The 22,640-nt window shown below is 36.3% G+C and overlaps 1 protein-coding gene across 1 annotated transcript; it reads left to right on the forward strand.

Moving 5' to 3' along the window:
- Positions 1-949: 949 nt before the first annotated feature.
- On the forward strand, positions 950-22,377 carry PLSCR5 (phospholipid scramblase family member 5). The gene is made up of 7 exons (XM_088844912.1): positions 950-1,077; positions 6,740-6,903; positions 12,521-12,563; positions 13,580-13,800; positions 15,803-15,964; positions 18,955-19,116; positions 22,083-22,377. Exons 1-7 carry the CDS (start codon positions 1,065-1,067, stop codon positions 22,119-22,121), a joined length of 804 nt encoding a protein of 267 aa, XP_088701038.1. The 5' UTR covers positions 950-1,064; the 3' UTR covers positions 22,122-22,377.
- The last annotated feature ends 263 nt before the right edge of the window (positions 22,378-22,640 follow it).

Consider the following 22,640-nt stretch of genomic DNA (forward strand, 5'->3'; position numbering starts at 1 on the left):
AATGATAACTCAAATATCGGTAGCTCACTTCAACTTTGAACACTTCAAAACAACAACAAAAAGAAACACCTCTTTGCCAAATAGGAAGATCCTACACTTGTGTTGCTCTACAACCTGTGAGCTGACTTTATGATTTTTCATCACTATCCATGCCTTCTCAGGCCACTTAACATTTTTAGAAGTAGACAGTGTGGCTGACAAAGTAGTAAATCCAACTAATTCAACCTCTCTAAATTATATTAACCAGGGCACTGACTTAGTGAGCAAAATCTCCATGGGCATTGAGAAATATGAGCTAGCTAGTCAAGGTTACAGTTATTTTTTTTTGCCTTGGAAGCAAAATTTAAATGCAACACAGTTAAATATTACCTCTAGCTTCATTTAACTTTAGATTATTGAATGTTTGCATTTTCAAATTCCTCTGATTAATAAAATTCAAATAAAAATAAACTAAGTATATATTTATGCATATAAATAGCATGAAATAATTCTTTTCTTGTTTGTTACAGGGAGACAGAATGGGAAGAAATCCTGAGAAAACATAAGAACATGACCGCTCAAACATTTTAAAATTTAAAAAATAGCTTTAGAACTGTCAGAAACCTACATGTGATAGAATGTTTTATCACAGACTCTGTTATAGGCAATTGCTAGAAATTAGAAAAACAAAATATTTCTGCTATAGCAGTGAGGGAAAAAATACATATTTCAAGAAATAATTTTTAAACATTAAGTGGAAATAAGGCCCATAAAAATAAGTATTGCATATTTTTCTTCCTGGGTTTTTATTCTTTTCCAATAGGTCCTTCAGCCACCGAGTGGGATGATGGTTTGTGAGTAGTGTTTCTTTTTGATGATGGCTTTGTCTCCCCCTGTTGTTCAAAATGATAAAACACAGCACTCCGGAAGCAGCGAGGCCTCCTTTCCTCTGGTGTTTGTAAGCTGACAAGAAGCAGACAGTCACCCTCTGAAGTTCTATGCCTGCTGTGTTTCTCTCCTTGCTGCAACAAGAAGAGCCTTTCTTTTAACCTGGCTATCTTTGAATAAGTGACTCAGACGTATTCATGGCCTCTAAAGGTAAGAGTAAATATAGGCAGCTAATAATATTTCCCTTATGACTGAAAATATAGGTTGAGAGGCGTTACAATAAGTGAGATTGATACTTTAAAACCTGTCATTTAGTTCTTTGGAACTTTGGAGTTTTTAACTTTGAATGCCAAAGAGCATGCTGCATTAAATACATTTTTTAAAAAAAAACCTATTCTACCTAAAAGAATTCAAAACTTAAGATGTAAACAATGTTTTTGTTATCATAAATATAAACCTAGTGACTTAATGAGAAACGCTGCAGGGCAAAATTTAGAACGGGACTATTTAATGCCAAACACAAGTTGATATTTCCAGTTTAAAGAGATTGGTAGAAAACTCTTCACACATAAGTTAAAAGTGTTACAGTTCAATATTTTTAAATTTCCTATCTGCTATTTAAAATATGTGATACAGCCATTTATTATTCCAGTACTCTTGCCTGGAAAATCCCATGGACAGAGGAGCCTGGTAGGCTGCAGTCCATGGGGTCGCAAAGAGTCCGACACGACTGAGCGACTTCACTTTCACTTTTCACTTTCATGCATTGGAGACGGAAATGGCAACCCACTCCAGTGTTCTTGCCTGGAGAATCCCAGGGACGGCAGAGCCTGGTGGGCTGCCGTCTGTGGGGTTGCACGGAGTCGGACACGACTGAAGTGATGCAGCAGCAGCCGCCATTTATTATAGAGAATTAAACGTGTGTTCTCACTCCTAGTAAATTTAATGGACTAGAAGCAAATATTTCTGAACAACAAAGCAAAAGTCTTTGAAAATTTATTTGATGGTAAATTATATATAAAAAGTAAACAGAAACTAATTTAAGCAAACAGATTAGTTAAAGACTTTGGGAGGGGGGACTGGTAAATTCTCACATCCCTGAAAATGTAAATCTCATTAGTGCTGTCTCACTTAAAGAATTTCTCAGAAGACAAGGGACATGATGCCTTTAGGTAATGAGTTGCAATCTCACTAAAAACACTTGTCAAATGATATAAAAATGAAATTATAATGTGTTTTCATTCCATTATCAGAAGAAGCCATTAAACTCTAGGCTCTAATGAAAAGTTTTATCTTGAAGAATTGTGATCAGTATAATTGGTGGAAACCTTTTAACCTAATTACAAATAGGATTAACAGAGTCCACCAATTTAAAATATCTTAAATTAAATTAATGATCCACATCAGAGAAATGTGTACACTTATTTGCTTCCTTTGTCAAAATACACTTAGGATGCTTTTTAACTTGAAACAAAGGAAGTAATTTTTTTTTTTTCATTTTTTCTCACTGTACACTAGTCTCTGAGTATCACTGGGAAAGTTTAAGCAAATTGTAAAATATAGACATGAAACTTCAAAATCATGAATTTTAATATATGTGTGTCTCATTTTTATATTTGAAGAGAAAATCTTAGCATGTTCTTTCCTTCATTTAAGACTGACACTAAGACTCTGTCCGAAACATTTCATCACTTTTCAAGTAAGAGTTACAGCAACAACTGTAGCCTGTAAGGTAAAGAGTTGCAGAGGATGTGAAATATTTATAAGCTAGTTATACATTTTTAAAAGAGTAGATAGAAATTCAAAGCCAGATAGAAATTCAAAGGAGTTTCTTCTTCAACTGGTGGTCGTAGTCTTTGAAGAAACTTGTGACTAGAAAGCAATATTATGATCAAAATATGATTAATCTACCAAAAAAGCAGTGATGTTCAGTAATGATAAGGGATCAAGACTAAACTTAAGAGGTAACTTTAAGTAGAAAACTAACACTGCTTCTGCAACCCAGGCAAAATATTTAACAGATAAAGTGGGTAAAATATCTGTGAGAGGACCCTATAGTACTTAAAAGAAGTGAAAAATGAAGCTTCCTTTTGAATTAGGAATCTTGTTTCAGGGGGCAAGTTACTTTATCATATTTTTGTGGAGTTTTATTCAAATAGATTTAAAGACATTATTTATACTGTCATGATGTTCTCTGGCCCATTAATCTGTATTGGCAGTTAGCATTTTCCCAGGGAATACAGGGTAGTTGGACATTTCACACATTTCGCAGGCAGTTCCGTCAGCACCACTAAATCAAAGGATAGTCTGGACATTGGATATCATTTGAACTGAAGAAATATTTGTGTGTTCTGAAGTCCCCTTCTTTAGTATAAACAAACACAGTTTATGAACACATTGGTCTCAGACTTAAAGTTTGAGAAAAACAGGCATTCCCAGGATGATCTAAACTGAACAGAAGCTTCAGTTAAGATCTTCAAAGGCTCTGCTGCTCCAATGTAAGCCGAAATCCCAGAAGAGCAAGCAAGTGATCTCAGAATGGTGTTCTCAGCAGTGTCTGACTGAGCCTCTGCTTCCTAGTAAAGACTTTAGATGTGATCTGGGCCGCAGTGCATTAACGCCATGAAATCTAAAGACCTATGTGAGGAATATAGAACCAGTTGCCAGACATTCAGTAACCCACCACATTCTGTCACAGCAAAATAATTTACAAAATAAAATTGGAGTAATTTGCTAATCTTTTTAACAGTAAAATTGACAAAAGAGAATCTAATAAACTTTTATCAGTTGTTATTAGAAATTGATCCCTACACACACACACACATATATATATATATTGTTTTTTTTTTACCAATTGAAGAATAATGTGTGTACAGTTAAGTGCTTAAATGGCACCAAACTTAAGCTCTGTGATTTTTAAAATCAGGATGTACTTGTGTAGCCACTACCCAAGATCAAGATATAAAATATTTCTGGTAGCTCATAAAGGTCACTTACTATTCAATAGCCATACACCTCCATCTCTGAGTCGAAACACTCTTCTGAATTTTATCATTTTAAACTAGTGTTCCCCAGATCACAATTTTCTCTCTGTTCCTCTGAAAGTCAATAACAACAGTGCTTTTGGCACTACTGCCAATGAAAGGACATGTGTGTACCCTTTTATTATTTTCCAGGTGCTATTGCTGGTATGGCACTTGCTCCTCTCCCAAATCTGACACAGTGTTACGTAGTCTTCCTCTCAGTTTTCTCAGCTACTCTCTCTTGAGGAGAGGTTCTCATTCAGGTCCCTTTCCCTAGAGCAAGAGGAATTCTGAAGCCTATATCCTTTGTGTCTGTCGCAGATCTGAGAGAAGTTCAGGATGGGAGACTTTAGGGAAGCAAATTGCTATAATACTGTCAGTATGGGGCTCTATTTTCATGGGGCCAAATGACAAGTTTGTTTCCATTCAGTCATGCCCCTAAAGCATGTCCAAATTCTGAATGTCACAGACTAGAATCTCAGGGACGGGGGAGCCAGGTGGGCTCCCGTCTATGGGGTCGCACAGAGTCGGACACGACTGAAGCGACTTAGCAGCAACAGCAGCAGCAGCAGTATAATCTTAGAGATCCGTTTTGTCTACTCCCACAACCTTATGGTTAAATAAATAAATGGACCATCTGGCAATTAATGTCCCTCATTAACATTAAATGTACACATGACCTTAATGAGCCAATTGTTCCTAGTAACAGTTTATGTTAATGTCCAAAGGACCACACCTTGGAGCCTATGTTCGTTCACCTTTTTTTTTTTAAATCTCTCTCAAGTGCTCATACAGGATATGTTTGGGAAACAATGAATAAAGAGGAATGAATACTATACAAAAGAAAATCAGTCCTTTCTTCAAATTTACTCTTTAGAGATTTAAAAGATTCAGAATAATACTGCCCCTCAACACACACACACACACTAAAAATTACATGGACTTGGGTGTCAGTGCTTAAGAGAGACCATTTAAATCTACTGTGAATTATAAAGCTGTTACTCCGATTTTAGTATAAGTACAATGAATGCTTATCCAAATCTTTGTGCAGCTGTCATAAATATCTTCCCCCTATTAACCCAGAACCAGCTTTCCTTGTCCTTCCCATTCATAGGTCTTCAAAATAGTCTAAGTCTGTTGTTCACTTGCTGAGTCTTGTCTGAGTCTTTGCGACCCCATGAACTGCAGCATGCCAGACTTCCCTGTCCTTCACTATCTCCCAGAATTTGCTCAAACTCATGTTCATTGTATTGATGATGCATCCAACCATCTCATCCACTAAGTTAGTTTTCTTCATAATGGCTCCTCTGATATTTGAAAACACCTATCACGAATCTTGCTCTACACATACACTCAATCTAAAATAGCAACATGTAAATGAAATGAATGCTGCTGTGAGATGTCTGACAATATGACTTAATAAAGATGAGAAATGAGAACACAGATAGTCTTGAAAAAATTAATGGTATCTAATGAGGAAGATAGTCAAAGGTGGTCATGTGAGAAGAAAAGGGAAAACTAATAGTAGAAAAGTAATAAAGTATATTTTTAATGAAAAAGAAGAATTTTGCATGTACCACTTATAGGTCATATGCATAATATCACATGGGCCCCAGACTAATGCAGGATAAATAGTAAATTTCCAAATTTCAATCTAATAGATATCTACCTAAGAAATAATAAAAATAGTAACAAGTTTACCTGGCAGTAATATAGAAAACAGGTGATTAATTGAAAAATCGAAGCCAAACATTTTAGAATTTTCTAATTACTTTATCTTTTATAATGTTGGATGAGCTACAAACGGATTTACACTGTCAAGAAAGATTTTGGATGCTTATTAAGAAATCACAGCTAAATTTAGATATTACTCTGCCCTTAAGAATCTCATAAATTAGTTTCAAATATTCTCATTAGTTTTCAAAGTATATATTGTCAGTTCAGCAGCATTAGTTTACCTGGGAACTTAGAACTGCAAATTCTCAAGCTCCATCCCCACTCCATCCAATGAATCAGAAAGTCTGGAGTGAGCCCAGCAATGTGTGTTTTACTAAGCCCTCCAAGGTGGTTTTTGGTCCAGGTGGCACTAGAGGGAAAGAACCCATCTGCCAATGCAGAAGACACAAGAGACATTGGTTCAATCCCTGGATCAGGAAGGTCCCCTGGAGAAGGAAAATGGCAACCCACTCCAGTATTTTTAACTGGCAAAACCCATGGACAGAGGAGACTACTGGGCTATAGCAAATGGGGTCACAAATAGCTGGACACGACTGCAACAACTTAGAGGCAGGCCAGTTGGTTCTGCTGCAGGCTAAAGTACAAGAACCACTGAATTTAATCTATGCAGAGTGGTATGACTGATGAAAAGAGAGAAAATAATCCTGGAAATTATGAGGCAACTTCATAATATTTGAGGAAGGAAGAATATACTCAAAAGGCATGAAGTATGATTCAAACTGATGTCTAAGGTCATCCTTTTATGAGTAGAGAATGCCTAGTTTCCTTGGTCATTGATTTTCCATTTGTAGTTTACAATCTTTCAGTTCTTTGAATAGAAGTTTCACTTGCTTTCAAAAAACATATTTTCTAAAATGATTTATTATGCCCAAATTATCCAACTTTTTCTCACAACTACATTCCTTTTTCTCTGGCTTCAAGGTGAAGTGGTGGTGACAGTGAATATAGAAAATGAAGGAAGGGGCACTGAGGTGAGAGGCTAGGAAATACTGAGGTGAGAGGCTAGGTGGGAGATACTCTACCTTGTGAATTAAGCAGCAGGAAATATTATAAGACAGACTAAATAAATGGTCTACATTTACATATGGGCTGGAACTGTCACTCTCTTGCAGATGCACAGAACCAAAGAAGCAGAGGTCCGCCTGGCTTTCTTCCGGGAGCTTCAGATCCAGACCACGGTCTTCACATCTTACCTTCCAATCCAGGGGACCAAGTATGGCAGCGGGGTCCCCCTCCACCAAGGAATCTCCCTCCTGGTCTAGAATATTTAAGCCAGGTGCTTTTATCTCTCTATTTCTACAAAGATTTTTCCCTTTAAGACAAATACAAACTTGGTTTCTTTCCCTCCAATCAAGACTAAAACCTTCAGCAAATAACTTATTGAAGTGAGAAAAGCATTATACAATCTGTCTTTTATTTATTTATATTACTTGGCAAGAAACTTTTGCCTTCTTTTATAACCACTTCTATTTTCCTTCTTTACCTGACACAGAGAGAAGACTAAACATTTTTGATTGAGCTGTTTAACACCTTATCCTTCTTCTCCTCATTGCTCAAAGTGTCAGCAAATTTAAATTCTAGAGTAATTGTCTAATATGTCTAGTCACCTACAGTTATTTAATTAAAGGATATTAATTGAGTACCTGGAGAAGGCACAGGCACCCCACTCCAGTACTCTTGCCTGGAAAATCCCATGGACAGAGGAGCCTGATTGGTTATAGTCCATGGGGTCGCAAAGAGTCGTACACGACTGTGCGACTTCACTTTCATTTTTCAGTTTCATGCATTGGAGAAGGCAATGGCAACCCACTCCAGTGTTCTTGCCTGGAGAATCCCAGGGACGGAGGAGCCTAGTAGGCTGCCATCTATGGGGTCACACAGAGTCGGACACAACTGACATGACAGCAGCAGCAGCTATAATCAAGGCACATAAATGGTATAAAACCTAGTTCCTCTCACCCAAACATTCTGCAACCTCTTTGGCAAAGACAAAAAAATGTTGACAAAAAATGAAAGGCTGGGTGCTAGAGCCAGAGAAGCACACACTTTTTTAATTTGGTCAGGTGTACAGAGAAAAGAGGGCTTCCCTGGTGACTTAGGGGTAAAAGAATCCACCTGCAATGCAGGAGACACAAGAGACACAGGTTCAATCCCTGGATCAGGAAGATCCCCTGTGGAAGGAAATGGCAACCCACTCCAGTATTCTTGCCTGGGAAATCCGATGGACAGAGGAGCTGCCTGTGCTACAGTCCATGGGGTTGCAAACAGTTGGACAAGACTTACTGACTAAACAATAAAAGAGAAGAGAAAGGTTGCTAAAGATCAAAGTACTCAGGAGAGATTTTCTCAATTAGTTAAGAGCTTAACATTGTCAACTGAATCTCAAAAGGTGGATGGAAATCCAAGAGAAATCAAGCTATCAAGTTAGCATCACTGTCTTCTGATACTGTAGCCATCTCTGAGCCAATTTGCTTGAAAGATCATATTAAGTATAGTCACTGTTCTAGTCATTGGAGGGTAAGCAGTGATTCAAGCCTTTTAATAAATCTGTCAAGAAATATCATCTGAATTTTATGGCACATAAATTACAATTGATATTTGTATATATTATAGATGCATTTATATTTATCCTACACAAGATTAGAAATACACTAATATTGAGATGTCAGCACATGTGCTGCAATTTTCAGCTTGTTTGGCACTCTTTCTAACTATAAAGTCTATCTCCTTTATCAAAATCAAATCTCTGTGTTAATTCCCTTAAGGTGCAAGAGATTTCTGTTATGCCTGACAGGGTTTAAGCTGCACACAGCATATGTTCCTGGGAAAATGTTTATAATTGCAGATGCCTTCGCCAGAAACGCACTGGCAGACAAATGTACTTTAGAGACTGGAGAGCTCAGGGAGATATGTAAAAGAGCTGGAAAAGCTAACCTACCATCTTCCATCTGCAGAAAGGATCAGCTGTAATAGCTGACTAGAGTTGATTAACTGCTGCAAGCTGTTTGGGAATGCTGTCAGACAAGGTTTCGCCAAGTATAAAAGTGATATACCAGTGCCAGAGGGCTGGGGTTTGATGATCGCATATGGTCATCACATATTCTTCTTCCATCCATGAACGATGACATACCCAGAGCCAGATGCTTGACATAAACACACTTTTTTTTCATATTTGATAGAGATATGAGCCCACTGGCTTCAGTTCTAGAACAAACTCTATTTTCCAAATGTATACCTTTGGTACTCTTTTCCAGAAAACAAAAATATGACACAAATTGGTGGGTATTTTCCTTCAAAGGGAATGGATTTTATAGTCTTTATACTAAAAGAACACATTTGCTTTAAAGCAGTGCATACAGAACAGGATGAATAAGCATTTAAAAAGTTTAATACTTCCAGTTTGTGAGAAACATATATATATTTATATATATGAAGAATTTTGTGAGCTTTTATCTAAAAACCACAATAAAATTATGAATATTTGAAAATAGTGCATGCTTCAATAAACAAACAGGAAAATATTCAATAAAAATGCTTCCAAATTAAAATCTCAATGTAAATATTTAAAAAATCACCTGCTCTCTTTTAATCATGATTAACCAGCAACTATTGATAATCGTGTTTTCACTAACAAATTGAAAATAAACTCCCAAGTGGCAAGTGTATGTGTGTGTCTGTGTATATGTTTATATACACATACATATAAAAATATTTGTATACATGTATATATTTACATATGTATGTGTATACATATATGTTGTTCATGTATTATAGATCGTCCTAAGTCACTTCAGTCATGTCTGACTCTTTGTGACCACATGGAAAGTAGCCTGCCAGTTTCCTCCATCCATGGAATTCTCCAGGCAAGAATACAGGAGTGGGTTGCCATTTCCTTCTCCAGGGGATCTTCCCAACCCAGGGATTGAACCATATTCATTCCAAGTTAAATTAACACATTCATAACAGTCAAAATAATATTTTATCCTATAAGCATCAAAAGATGACTTTTACTTAGTCACCTACAGATCAGAGTACTGAATTAAAATTTATAAAGGCACATATAAGATTCCATTTATTTTGAAGTACTGGGTTGACCAAAAGTTTCTTATGGGTTTTTCTGTAACATCTTTTGGAAAAATCCAAATGAACTTTTTGGCCAACCCAATACATATATTAAATGAATCATTGATACCTGTAAACCTGATAAATGATACACATGGATTGTACATACATTTCCAAGGCTGTCATTTGGTGTCCGTTCTGAAGCTTTCTTACTGTAGGAGTGCTCTGCTTGTCCTAACACCTGAATACAGGATGTAATCTGTTTAAAGTTTCCAACAATTCCTGGTTCATCAATTAATAGCAAAAGATGAAAAATGTGGTCTTTTGGACCACAGTTTATAAGTGGCCCAGGGCTACTTAAAGGAAACTAGAAAAACAACCAAAACCAGGACCCTCACATCCAGGAGGTTTGTCCACAGAGAGAGATCACATTTGAGGTTATTAGAGAGGATGAGTGAGTATAAGAGTAAACAGGGAGGAAAGGTACTCAGAAGTTCCACAGTGTTACTTAAGAATTGTTTCTTCCAGTTCCTAAGATTAGTTAAGTTATGCTGGTACAGCAGAGTACAGAGCAAGTTGAAATCCATGCTATCACTGCCTGGGTTCATATCCCAGCCTAACCACTTACAAGCTCTATGATCTTGAGCAAAACCACTTTCTTTCCCTGGGATTGTTTCCTCACATGTTACATGTAATGATATCCTGTTCTCCGATGTGTATGAGGACTAAGTCAGACACTGTGTCAAGTATCTAGCACAGTGACTACCTCAAGGTAGTCATTAAATAAACAACCACTATTATTAGATGTTATTCTTTTCAACTAATAGTCTCTAAAGTTCAGGGCTGAAACTTGATCCATGACATAAATAGTCAAAGTTCCTAAACTCAAACCTTACTTTCGCACCCCAAAACTTCTTCTCCAACTCTAAGTTACAACTCCATAGTCAGGGGAAAGAAAGTGTTAGTCACTCAGTTGTATCCAACTCTTCAATACCCCAGGAACTGTAGCCCACCAGGCTACAATCCATGGAATTATCCAGGTAAGAATACTGAAGTGGGTAGCCATTCCCTTCTCCAGGGGATCATCCCCACCCAGGGATCAAACCAGGGTGTCCCTCATTGCAGGCAGATACTTTACCACCTGAGCCTACATAGTTCCACTGCTAAATAATCGTGCATGTCCCTTCTCTTCTGTCAACCCTCCTTTTTCCTCAAAAGAGGAAAACAGAACAACACCGCATAACAAAGACCAATTCTAAGATTTCTTAAAGCTTTTGTCATAGTTTTAAATATGTTCTAGAATATCTTATATCATACATTATTTTTGTAAAAAATATGTCTGTGAATTTTGGAAAAGAGGGCATATGTACACTCTTATCAATAATAAGAGGAAATGATACTAGTTTTTACCTCTACCTCAGGATATACAAGAAGAATAAAGGAAATAAGATAATTTCATATTTTCAGGGTTTGTGATTGCCCAATCAATTCCAAATGTTAGCAATTACTACGTTTATTTGAAAGTTATCAGTGAGTTTGTTAATGTGAAAGAAGAATAAAGTGAAAATTTCAAGGCAAAATAGAAAATGAAGCATTCTAAAAGGCAATAATCAGCACTGTATTCAGTGTTCATGATTTTACCTTAGTGGATCTTTAAGTGCTGAATATGAAAATTAAAATATACACAGATAAAATTCATTCTAAGAACAGATTTTAAATATTTCCTTTAAAAAACCATTTGTGTTATATTCTGTTTAACACAATCACGTCTCAGCTACCTGCGACTAATTTATCTCTGTAAATTAACTTCATTTCTAATTGCATAGGCAAGTTTCAATGTGTCATGCATTTAGAAGCTTAACTCTTTTCTGCTTAAACTTGTATCTTGTTGACAGGATTTATGGATTTTTTTCCCTTAGTTCAAAGAAAATTGTGACTGAAAAAAGAAATTAAAGAATAGACTTTTCCAGCTTTAGCAGACTTTTCATCACAATGAGGAATGAGTTACTACATGACAGAGTGAAAGTAGAGTTAGGGCTGAGAGGAGAGGCCAAGCATGCAGATCATTACTGTTTGTATCCTCTTGGTTCATTTCTTTTAAAGAAAGAGAAAGTGAGAAAGAAGTTTAAAACCTTATAGGCATTCTTATTCAGAGGCTGTTTAAAAATATTCTCAAGGGTATTGGTATAATTTCCAAGCGCTATCTTATTACCACAGGAAAAACAGAGCTAACCACAGTCCCTATTGTTATTCAGAACAATTTTGCTTTGAAATTTTCAAGGTTCTTGTAATTTTTACTTGAGCAAAAACCATGTTCAGTTCAGTTCAGTCGCTCAGTCGTGTCCGACTCTCCGCGACCCCATGAATCACAGCACGCCAGGCCTCCCTGTCCATCACCAACTCCCGGAGTTCACTCAAACTCATGTCCACAGAGTCGGTGATGCCATCCAGCCATCTCATTCTCTGTCGTCCCCTTCTCCTCCCGTCCCCAACCTTTCCCAGCATCAGAGTCTTTTCCAGTGAGTCAACTCGTCGCATGAGGTGGCCAGAGTATTGGAGTTTCAGCTTTAGCATCAGTCCTTCCAATGAACATCCAGGATCGATCTCCCTTAGAATGGACTGGTTGGATCTCCTTGCGGTACAAAGGACTTAGCTTTTTTTTTTTTCCGTTCATCATAATGTGAGTTGTTTTCCACCATTTACCGCACAGAGAACATGAAAAACACCTAATTTCATGTAGTCCAGTAAACAGGTTAATAGTAATAGCTGCAAGGGTTTTCAAAGACCTGTGATGTAATACTTTTTATTTCCTTCATGTCATCTTTTAACAGTTAGACCTGATAATTATACACCAGCAGGTGGAGCTGCTTGGAAGTAAGTACATTCTGTAATTATTAAAATTGTTAAACTAAGTTTTTTATAAAGTTAAGTATAGAATTAAATCAAAAACAGCACTAGGTCTATTATTTTTCTGGGCAAGGTTTCTCTTCTTTAAATTTATTTTTTAATTGAAGGATAATTGCTTTACAGAAATGTGTTGTTTTCTGTCAAACACCAACATGAATCAACCATAGGTATACATATATCCCCTCCCTCTTGGACCCTCTCTCCCACTGAAAGTAAAATTATTAGTCTGATATACATAAGCCTAAAAGCATAAAACTCCCCAAATCTTTGATGATAGTCTCATTAGGAATGTAACATTGTTTTTAATCTTGAAGTAATAAAAGCTATTTGGTCATTTCCATGGTTGCTAATAATTTAAATTTTCTTAACAATTTCAGACATGGAAATTGAGGCTGAGACCAACAAAAAAAAACATCAAAATAAAGTTCTACTGTTTTATCATACTGTCAGTGATTCATCAAAAACCAAATCATTTAACAGGGCACAAATTTATAATGATGAATACTCAAATTACTTGAGTATTTTGTCCTTAATATTCTAGATAATGCCTACAGTATGTCAAAATTGAAGTAGATAGCATGAAGCTATAGATATGGTACCAGATACATTTTTAGACAGAATCATTAGTATCACTGTGAGTTGTCCCGGTAAATTCCATAACAATGACAATAATTTGAGTATGATTTTTCTTTGGAGCAATGCTTCCCTAGTTGAAAAGTACTACAAGTGTCCAAGTAGGTCATATAACTTCAATCAAAATTTATCAATTGCACAGCTGTTCGCAGAGTCTACTTTGATTTCTATGGCTAAATCCTCAAAATTTAGAGTACAGAAATAGATTTATCTGAAGAAGATACCAGGTATTTAATAACTGATCAGTCATGCTGTTTTCTTCTAATAACACTACCATTTTTACTCATATAAAGGTTTGATACTAAGCAGCAGCATGGTTTTGATAATTTTTTTTTTTTTTGCTCCATTAGTGATACTAGGCACTGAGACCGCCAACAAATATGAGATTAAAAACAGCTTGGGACAAAGAATATACTTTGCAGTGGAGGAAAGCATCTGCTTCAACCGTACTTTCTGTTCCACTCTGAGATCCTGCATTCTGAAGATCACCGATAACTCAGGTCAAGAGGTGATTACAGTCAACAGGCCCTTAAGGTGTAACAGCTGCTGGTGCCCTTGCTACCTACAAGAGGTTAGTCACAGACCTGGGTGTGCTTTTCCTTTCCACAGTTGGAAAGGTTAGCAATTATTTCTTTAATAAATGACATTGAGCTGGCGATACAAGGCCATTAACCTTTCAATTGGTTGAATTAGAATGCTGCTTCTTTAAGAAGAGAACAGCTTAAGGATTTGGTGATTCACTAATATTTTTTTTTTCATTTCCAATGAAAAACTACAGTGGCTTCTGTGGTGTTAATTTGAAAAGAGAGTTCATGCATCATGTAAATGAGACACATCCTCCTGAATCTCTGTATTAGCTAGATAATATCTGTAAGTTCCACCATTAAGCAGATCTACTCTTCATCTTCCCATTGGTACAAAGTTCAGGGAGTGCTGAGTGATAACTAAACTCTCCTAAAGGAATCTCTTGGGTTAGTATTATTTTTAGAACAGAATCTTACATTCCATTTACCCATCTATGACAAACTTCAAGGTTCAGCAAAGACTGTGTTATTCTTCTATAGTAAATCTATAGTAATAACTTTCATGGACATGATTCAGTTACGTTTATGTGGAATATATACTTACTTTGATCTCTTTGATATCAGGAACCTCTAAGTGAGAAGAAATAGATTTTATTCTCTACATTTTGCAATGGAGGAAACTGAGGCTTAGAGGTGCCTCACCTATGATCACACATCTAGAATATAACATAAGAGGGATTTGATCGAGGTATCTTTTTTCAAACCCAAGTTTCTTTATTGAGTACCTATGTATAAATATTCTACTTAGCACAATGGGAAGTAAATATTAATACGGATCTCTTCTTAAATAGAGAAGTTTCTAACAATATATGTTGAAGCTAATTCTACAACTCTTTATAGGCAATTATCTGGTCAAGTGATAGGATAACTAAGGTACTCAAATTCTTGCAGCCCAAGAATTTTTATCCTTCTACTAGGGATATTCAATATCTAATATGCCCCAAGATGCTAAAGTCAGTATAACCCAGAATATACACCCATTATAACATTTCTGACAATTAATGTTCTATTTCAAAGTAACCCCATGTCACATAAAGTAAACATAAAATGTTTACATTTTATGATACATAAAATGATACATTTATCCTAATACTAATTAGTATATTTTTAATTTGGTTGAAATCAAATTGATTACTTTAGAAGTGATCCTGGAACAAATCTATGTAATTCTAAGAAGTCTTGTTGAGAATACCTTTGTCTGTCCAAAAACACTACAGACATGCACGTAAAACTATGAACTTAACAAGTAAGAAAACACAAAAGGAGATCAGATGATAGAGAGTTGGCTTGATTTAAAAGCAAACAATATTCATCATTTTCACCCACTTCCAGCTTATTTTATTAATACAAAGTATTTGAACTGACTAAATATGTTGAAATACAGTACTATGGACAATTAAGAAATTAGGGGCATGAATGATAATGGGGCAAAATACTAGTCAGCTCTGAAAATGAAAATGATATTCTTTTAATGCTTTGGACAAAATGAAATAGAAATCAAATTGGTGTGTAACAACTATAACTCTGCAAGAAGCATTTGTTAGCACAAAGAAGCTGAGGTTGACAAATCGAAGATGAAAAAAAAATTATAAGAATCAAGAATGAGGCTTAAAAATAGATGTGTGTTGTGACAACCAAGAGGGGATAAATATGAAGTATATCATAGGAAACAACTTCAATGCTTAGCCAACTATTGTACCTGGAGCAAACATGACAAAGAAGCCAGTATCCCAGGGTCAGAAGATAGTCCTGGGGTAGGTTTTCCTTAGGGAATGAAAATCAAAGACATGGATTTTTAATGGATCATGAAGAACACATATCTATACAGTGAATTTCTTTGTTTCTAAAAATTATTTTTAAAATCCAGTATAGCATAGAAGCAGATATTTAGAATCTTTTATATACTGTTTAGAAGTAAGCAGACATTATAGTAAAATTAAAATACCATAACTTTAGGAAATCTTATTTTATTATTATCTTTTCCTACAGTTAGAAATACAAGCCCCTCCTGGTTCTATAGTTGGTTATGTTGCACAGAAGTGGGACCCCTTTCTGCCTAAATTCACAATCCAAAATGCAAACAAAGAAGATATTTTGAAAATTGTTGGTCCTTGTGCAACATGTGGCTGTTTTGGCGATGTGGATTTTGAGGTACGACTGACAAATGAAGGACTGTTTCACTTAGGTCCTGATTTTCTGCAACATAATTCAATTTTTTAAATGTTCAAATCATGAAATATTTTGAAATGAATTCAGAAAATAATATATTTGTGAAATAATGGAATAAGTAATATTGTGCTTGCCAATAATAACTCATAATTCCAGAGACATAAGTTCAAGAATTTTTTTAGAACATACTACAAAAATTTGATGTATGTGGAATTATAGTACCTATGGTATAAAGCAAATATATTTAGTTTAGAATCACTGAAACTACATCTTCTTTCCTATATCCCTGGTAGTAACATATCCCAGTTCTGATCTCAAGAGCACACTACATTAAAATATCATTAATTTAAAAGCTATGTAAGACTTGCTAGCTTCATTTTGTAAAACAATCTATTCTCTTATAAACATATATGTGTAAATCAGAAAACACTAAGTACTTGCAAACTCAATGTGTAAGAACATGAACTATCTTAACAGCTTTGTTGAGTAGCTAGGTGGTGTCTGACGCTTTGCGACCCCATGGACTGCAGCATGCCAGGCTTCCGTTTCCTTCACGATCTCCCAGAGTTTGCTCAAATTCACATCCATTGAGTCGGTGATGCTATGTAACCATCTCATCCTCTGCTACCCTCTTTTCCTTTTCCTTAACAGTTTTTCCGAGAAATAAATCTTAGAGGAAATAAAGTATGTATCTCTTTTTTGTTTATTGACTCTATTCATTCATGTATATGTCACATAGGACATTAAGTTTACAGGATTTCAGAGAACACGACTTACCTAGAATACAATGTACATTTTACAAAATGGGCTGTCATAACTCCAAAAATTCTTGGCATAACTTTCCTAAGAGTAAAGAATAAAAATAAACCCTATAATTGAGGAGTACTTAAGAGTTTTAATATTTATGGTATTGTTTTTTAGTTGCTAAGTCTTGTCCTACTCTTTGGCAAACCCATTGACTGTAGCCTATCAGGCTCCTCTGTCCATGGGATTCTCCACTCAAGAATATTGGTGTGGGTTGCCATTTCCTTTTCCAGGGGATCTTCCCAATCCTGGATCAAACCACATCTCCTGCATTGGCAGGTGGATTCTTTACCACTGAGCCACCATAAATCCCATTTATGGTATAGAGATGACAAACTAACTTCCTTTATTTTCTATCATCTACTTCCACACAGAAAGTGAAAGTTTATATCACTGTAAGCCTTTGAATGAGACACAGGGCAAGCAAATGAATAGTGGATAGTTTAATTGTAGATTCCTTCTAGATGAAAAGAACTATAGACTTTTTCATATCAAATTATTAGTCTGAATTTATGTGGTACATTAGCCTAGAAAAGTTTTTCAAATGAAAAATAGGACTTAGTTATAAAGGAAAGACCTTGTAAATGTCTGAGTATAACATAAAAATGAAATTAAGCAATGACTGATAATATCTTAACGATATGGGAATACCAGACCACCTGACCTGACTCCTGAGAAATCTGTGTACAGGTCAAGAAGCAACAGTTAGAACTGAACATGGAACAACAGACTGGTTCCAAATCAGGAAAGGAGCATGTCAAAGCTATATATTGTCACCCTGCTTATTTAACTTATATGCAGAGTACATCATGAGAAAGGCTGGACTGGATGAAGCACAAGCTGGAATCCAGATTGCTGGGAGAAATAAATAACCTCACATACGCAGATGACACCACACTTATGGCAGAAAGCAGAGAAGAACTAAAGAGCCCCTTGATGAAAGTGAAAAGAGAGTGAAAAAGCTGGCTTAAAACTCAACATTCAGAAAATGAAGATCATGGCATCTGGTCCCATCACTTCATTGCAAATAGATTGGGGAAACAATGAAAATAGGGGCAGACTTTATTTTGGGGGGCACCAAAATCATTGCAGATGATGACTGCAGCAATGGAATTAAAAGGTGCTTGCTCCTTGGAAATAAAAGTTATGACCAACCTAGACAGCATATTAAAAAGCAGAGACATTACTTTGCCAACAAAGGTCCGTCTAGTCAAGGCTATGGTTTTTCCAGTGGTCATGTATGGATATGAGAGTTGGACGGTGAAGAAAGCTGATCACTGAAGAATTGATGCTTTTGAACTGTGGTGTTGGAGAAGACTCCTGGGAGTCCCTTGGACTGCAAGGAGATCCAACCAGTGCATCCTAAAGGAAATCAGTCCTGAATACTCACTGGAAGTACTGATGCTGAAGCTGAAACTCCAATACTTTGGCCACCTGATGCGAAGAACTGACTCATTGGAAAAGACCCTGATGCTGGGAAAGATTGAAGGTGGGAGGAGAAGGAGACGACAGAGGATGAGATGGTTGGGTGGCATCTCCGACTCAATGGACATGAGTTTGAGTAAACTCCGGGAGTTGGTGATGGACAGGGAGGCCTGGCATGCTGCAGTCCATGGGGTCGCAAAGAGTCAGACACAACTGAGTGACTGAACTGAACTGATAATATTTAAGCAAATTAGTAATTATAAAATCTTAGCAATAAAAAATAAAGTATACTTGGAAATTAATTTTAAAAATTTCCTCTAAAATCTTTCTCAGAAATATTTTATTTCTTCCTTTTTTTTTTTTTTTGCATGAAGAATTCAGGTGGAACTCAGGTAGAAGGATTATCATCATGGCTCGACTATGTAATTGAAACTATGTACCTGCTGCCATCTTGTGGCAGTCTGGCCTTAGTTACTTATTACAGTTAAATTCTCAATCTGCATACAGAAAGGAGAAAAATAGATATTATAATGGTTAAAAAAAAGTCAGAAAAGCAAAATTCCTGAATAACAAACGAAAGTTAAATTAACAAACCTAAGATTATATAAAGGAATGAGTGCCATTGAATTGTCATTTAAAGATGATGAATAAAATTATTCTTATATCTCATGAAGTAAACATGGAGAAATGTAAAATCATAGATTTCATTTTCAAATTTACAGTCTCTTATTTTCTTTTCAAAGGTGAAGACCATTAATGAAAAGCTTACAATTGGAAAGATTTCCAAGTACTGGTCAGGCTTTGTGAACGATGTTTTCACCAATGCTGACAACTTTGGGATTCACGTTCCTGCGGATCTCGATGTGACAGTCAAAGCAGCCATGATTGGTGCTTGCTTTCTCTTTGTAAGTGTGGTCTTAAAGATTGAGATGGTTTATTTCTTTCCTTTCCATTTGTCAGTTATTATAGAGCCATCCTGTTTCACATAGTTTTTACCCCATAGAGTCAGTTTTATACACGGAAAGCTAGTTTGTGGCCAACAGTGTTTAGAAGTCAGAATGTAACAGCCTGTATTCATATTAGGTAAGCTTCCTCCAGTGGCCCTCAAACCCCCTCTTCTCAAGGATGAATTCCCTATCTACATCCTACTCATCATTTCTCAATATTTGAGTTACCCTTCTCTTTTGACTTTCAACTTTTTCTTATTTTCACTTCCAGTGAAAAATATGCAAACACATTATTTATCCTGGGTAAGGTTCAGGGCTGTTTAATTGCTTACCAAGGAGTCAGGGGATATTCAAAATGTGAAACGTACAGTTTTCTTGACCTTCCAAGAAGTACACAGATAGATGAGTAAACAGAGATGAGTTAATATGTATCAGTTTCTATTATCACAAAGATACAATGTCTTTGTCTTTTCTTCTCAATTTAACAATTTCATCAAAAACATTTTCTTCTAGATTGGTGATGAGAGAATAGAAGTAATACTTGAGGCAAACCCTGACCTGATTTTCTCTGTTCCCCACTTTCCTTCTAATTTTTCCCTTATTGCTTACCTTTTTCAGCTTTTGCACTCACAAAAGTTCATGGAATTTTAAAGTAAACCTTCATTCTTCCTCATTCTTCCTCTCATATTATGTTATTCATCAAGGCTTTAGGATCCTAAATCTTACGATTATGTTACTATGTGCTACTGTGTTGAAAAAATATAGTCCTGTTTACTTAGGCTCTTCTAGAGACACTTGAGAGTTATATTAACTAAAAATAATTCCTTGGTGATGGCACTCATAGATACTTAGAGTTTAATTAAAAATAAATACAATAGCATTTTTTCTGACAGCAGCTGTAGAGAAATTATTTTAAATTATTGATATTCTATAGAGGGTAGAGGTAGAATTAATATCGATACACAGGGTGCTAGGCTTTTATACTAAGTTGTCTCTTACTCAATTTCCATTTTCATCTATAAATGTAACCAAGTCCAGTCAATCTTTCCTGTCACCACATACTTTTTCATTTTTCCATTTTCCTTATCTGTTTAACAAGGATTTTAATTTGTCACTTCCTACTCCCTTCTATTTTTTGACCATTTTGCATTTTGACACCAAACATACTGTGCAAATAAACATACTCCCACCCTCTTCCCAAAACCTTAATTTGGCCTTCTGGTTAGTCCCCTTATTTAATGTTTATATTAAAGATATATTACCTTTAATCTTCCCTGCTGCTGCTGCTATTTAGTTGCTAAATTAGGTCCAACTCTTTTGCATCCACATCGGCTGTAGCCTGTCAGGCTCCTCTGTCCATGGAATTTCCCAGGCATAATACTGGAATGGGTTGCCATTTTCTTCTCCAGCGGATTTTCCTGACCAAAGAATCAAACTTGTGTCTCCTGCTTGGCAGGCAGGTTCTTTACCACATTGAGCCACCAGGGACGCCTTTAATCTGCCCTACATATGTATTTTATGTATTAATAACAAGCTGATGGCAAAATGTCAACAATTCCCTATGACTAGAGCACTGATTGAAGTAACACCCCAATTATCTGAAAAGATAACTTTTTCAGTCCAGGGTCTGAGAGAGAAATATACTCACTGAGACTATCAGATAGCATTCCATCCATTGCTTTTCTTTTCCTTTTTACCGTAATATTATAAAATATTTGCACTTTGCTCTTGGCCAATATTGAAGAAGGAAATGGTAACCCACTCCAGTATTCTTGCCTGAATTCCATTGACAAAGGCACCTAGCAGGCTACAGTCCATGGGGTCACAAAAAGTCAGGCATAACTGAGTGACTGTCACTCACCCCTGGCCAATATAGCTTTTAAAACAATTTGTCACCAAGAATTATGTTTTTAATTTGTAAATGCTGTCTCCATTTTATTACCTTGTGGTCAGAAATCTTTAGAAAGTTGCTGGTGGGAGGATATTCCCTGATCCAAACAGCTAAATTCAAAAGTATTCACAAGTAATTTGGTCTTTTGTTTGAGACTGCTGCTGCTGCTAAGTCACTTCAGTAGTGTCCAATTCTGTGCGACCCCATAGATGGCAGCCCACCAGGCTCCCCTGTCCCTGGGATTCTCCAGGCAAGAACACTGGAGTGGGTTGCCATTTCCTTCTTCAATACATGAAACTGAAAAGTGAAAGTGAGGTCTACCACTGCATAATCTGCCAAGTTCCCTCTGGTATAGTTTTCAGTACTTTCTCGGATGAATGCTGAGGTACCAACCACATGGTCCATGATGACATTTCTTACTCTTGTTTAAAGGTCCGTGTCTATTACAGCGTCTCATGCTGACCCAGACTATCCAAAAATCTAATTCTAAAAACTCTCGATCACCCCAAATTTTGCCTGGTGATATCATGCTGATTCAGATGAGGTTTCCAAGTTACTTGCTGCTGCTACTGCATCACTTCAGTCGGGTCCAACTCTGTGCGGCGCCATAGACAGCAGCCCACCAGGCTCTGCTGTCCCTGGAATTCTCCAGGCAAGAACACTGGAGTGGGTTGCCATTTCCTTCTCCAATGCATGAAAGTGAAAGTGAAGTCACTCAGTTGTGTCCAACTCTTAGCGACCCATGGACTGCAGCCCACCAGACTCCTCCATCCATGGGATTTTCCAGGCAAGAGTACTGGAGTGGATTGCCATAGCCATCTCTGTTCCAAGTTACTTAAACTCTGCTAATTAGATATGTGAGTGTCATGAAGCTTAAAACTTTCTGATTTTTCCCCTCCTGATAAATCACATGTTCCTGGAACACCACTGGGAAACATAATTGCCTTATATAATCAAAGCTTCCATGTAAGACTCTTGATCTTAATTGTTGGTTTTTTGTCAATTCACTCATATTCCATTTATTTATTTGTAGGATTTTATGTTCTTTGAACATTCACTGGCTGGATTATAACAAGCAAGATGACAAAAACAATAAAATATGCAGAATGTATTTCAGTAAGTAAAAGGCAAGTTTAAATGATCTCTTTCCCTTTGAAGAGGTCTATATTTGACGCTGTCTAATTCTTTTTCATTTTCTTTTAGAAATCCCCTGGGCTCTGGATTTCATTTCTGAATGGTTTGACTATTGGCTTTTTTCTTTTTTTGTAACAAAATGTTAATTACTGTATTTATTAAAGCATAATGTAATGAAGCAATTATCTGCTTGTGAATGCATGATAACTAAAGACAAGATGACTGACCCTAGCACAGTGGTGCTTTGAGAGATTACCATTCTTTCTTTTTATCCTTTTGAAGTTATTGCATGGTAAGCATGAAAGATGAGAGCTAAGGCTTGCAGCATCACTGATGAAAATTCAATGTTTAGAGAGCACTTTGAAGTTTTTCTGGTAGTAGGGCTGGTTACTAATCAAAAGGACAGGGTTTCTAAAGTATTTTTTTCATAAGCAGTCTTTTCTGCTTTGTTTATTAA

This window comes from Moschus berezovskii, chromosome 1 (assembly GCF_049115385.1).
Source record: "Moschus berezovskii isolate FMDL1 chromosome 1, NW_MosBer_1.0, whole genome shotgun sequence".
Taxonomy (NCBI): domain Eukaryota; kingdom Metazoa; phylum Chordata; class Mammalia; order Artiodactyla; family Moschidae; genus Moschus; species Moschus berezovskii.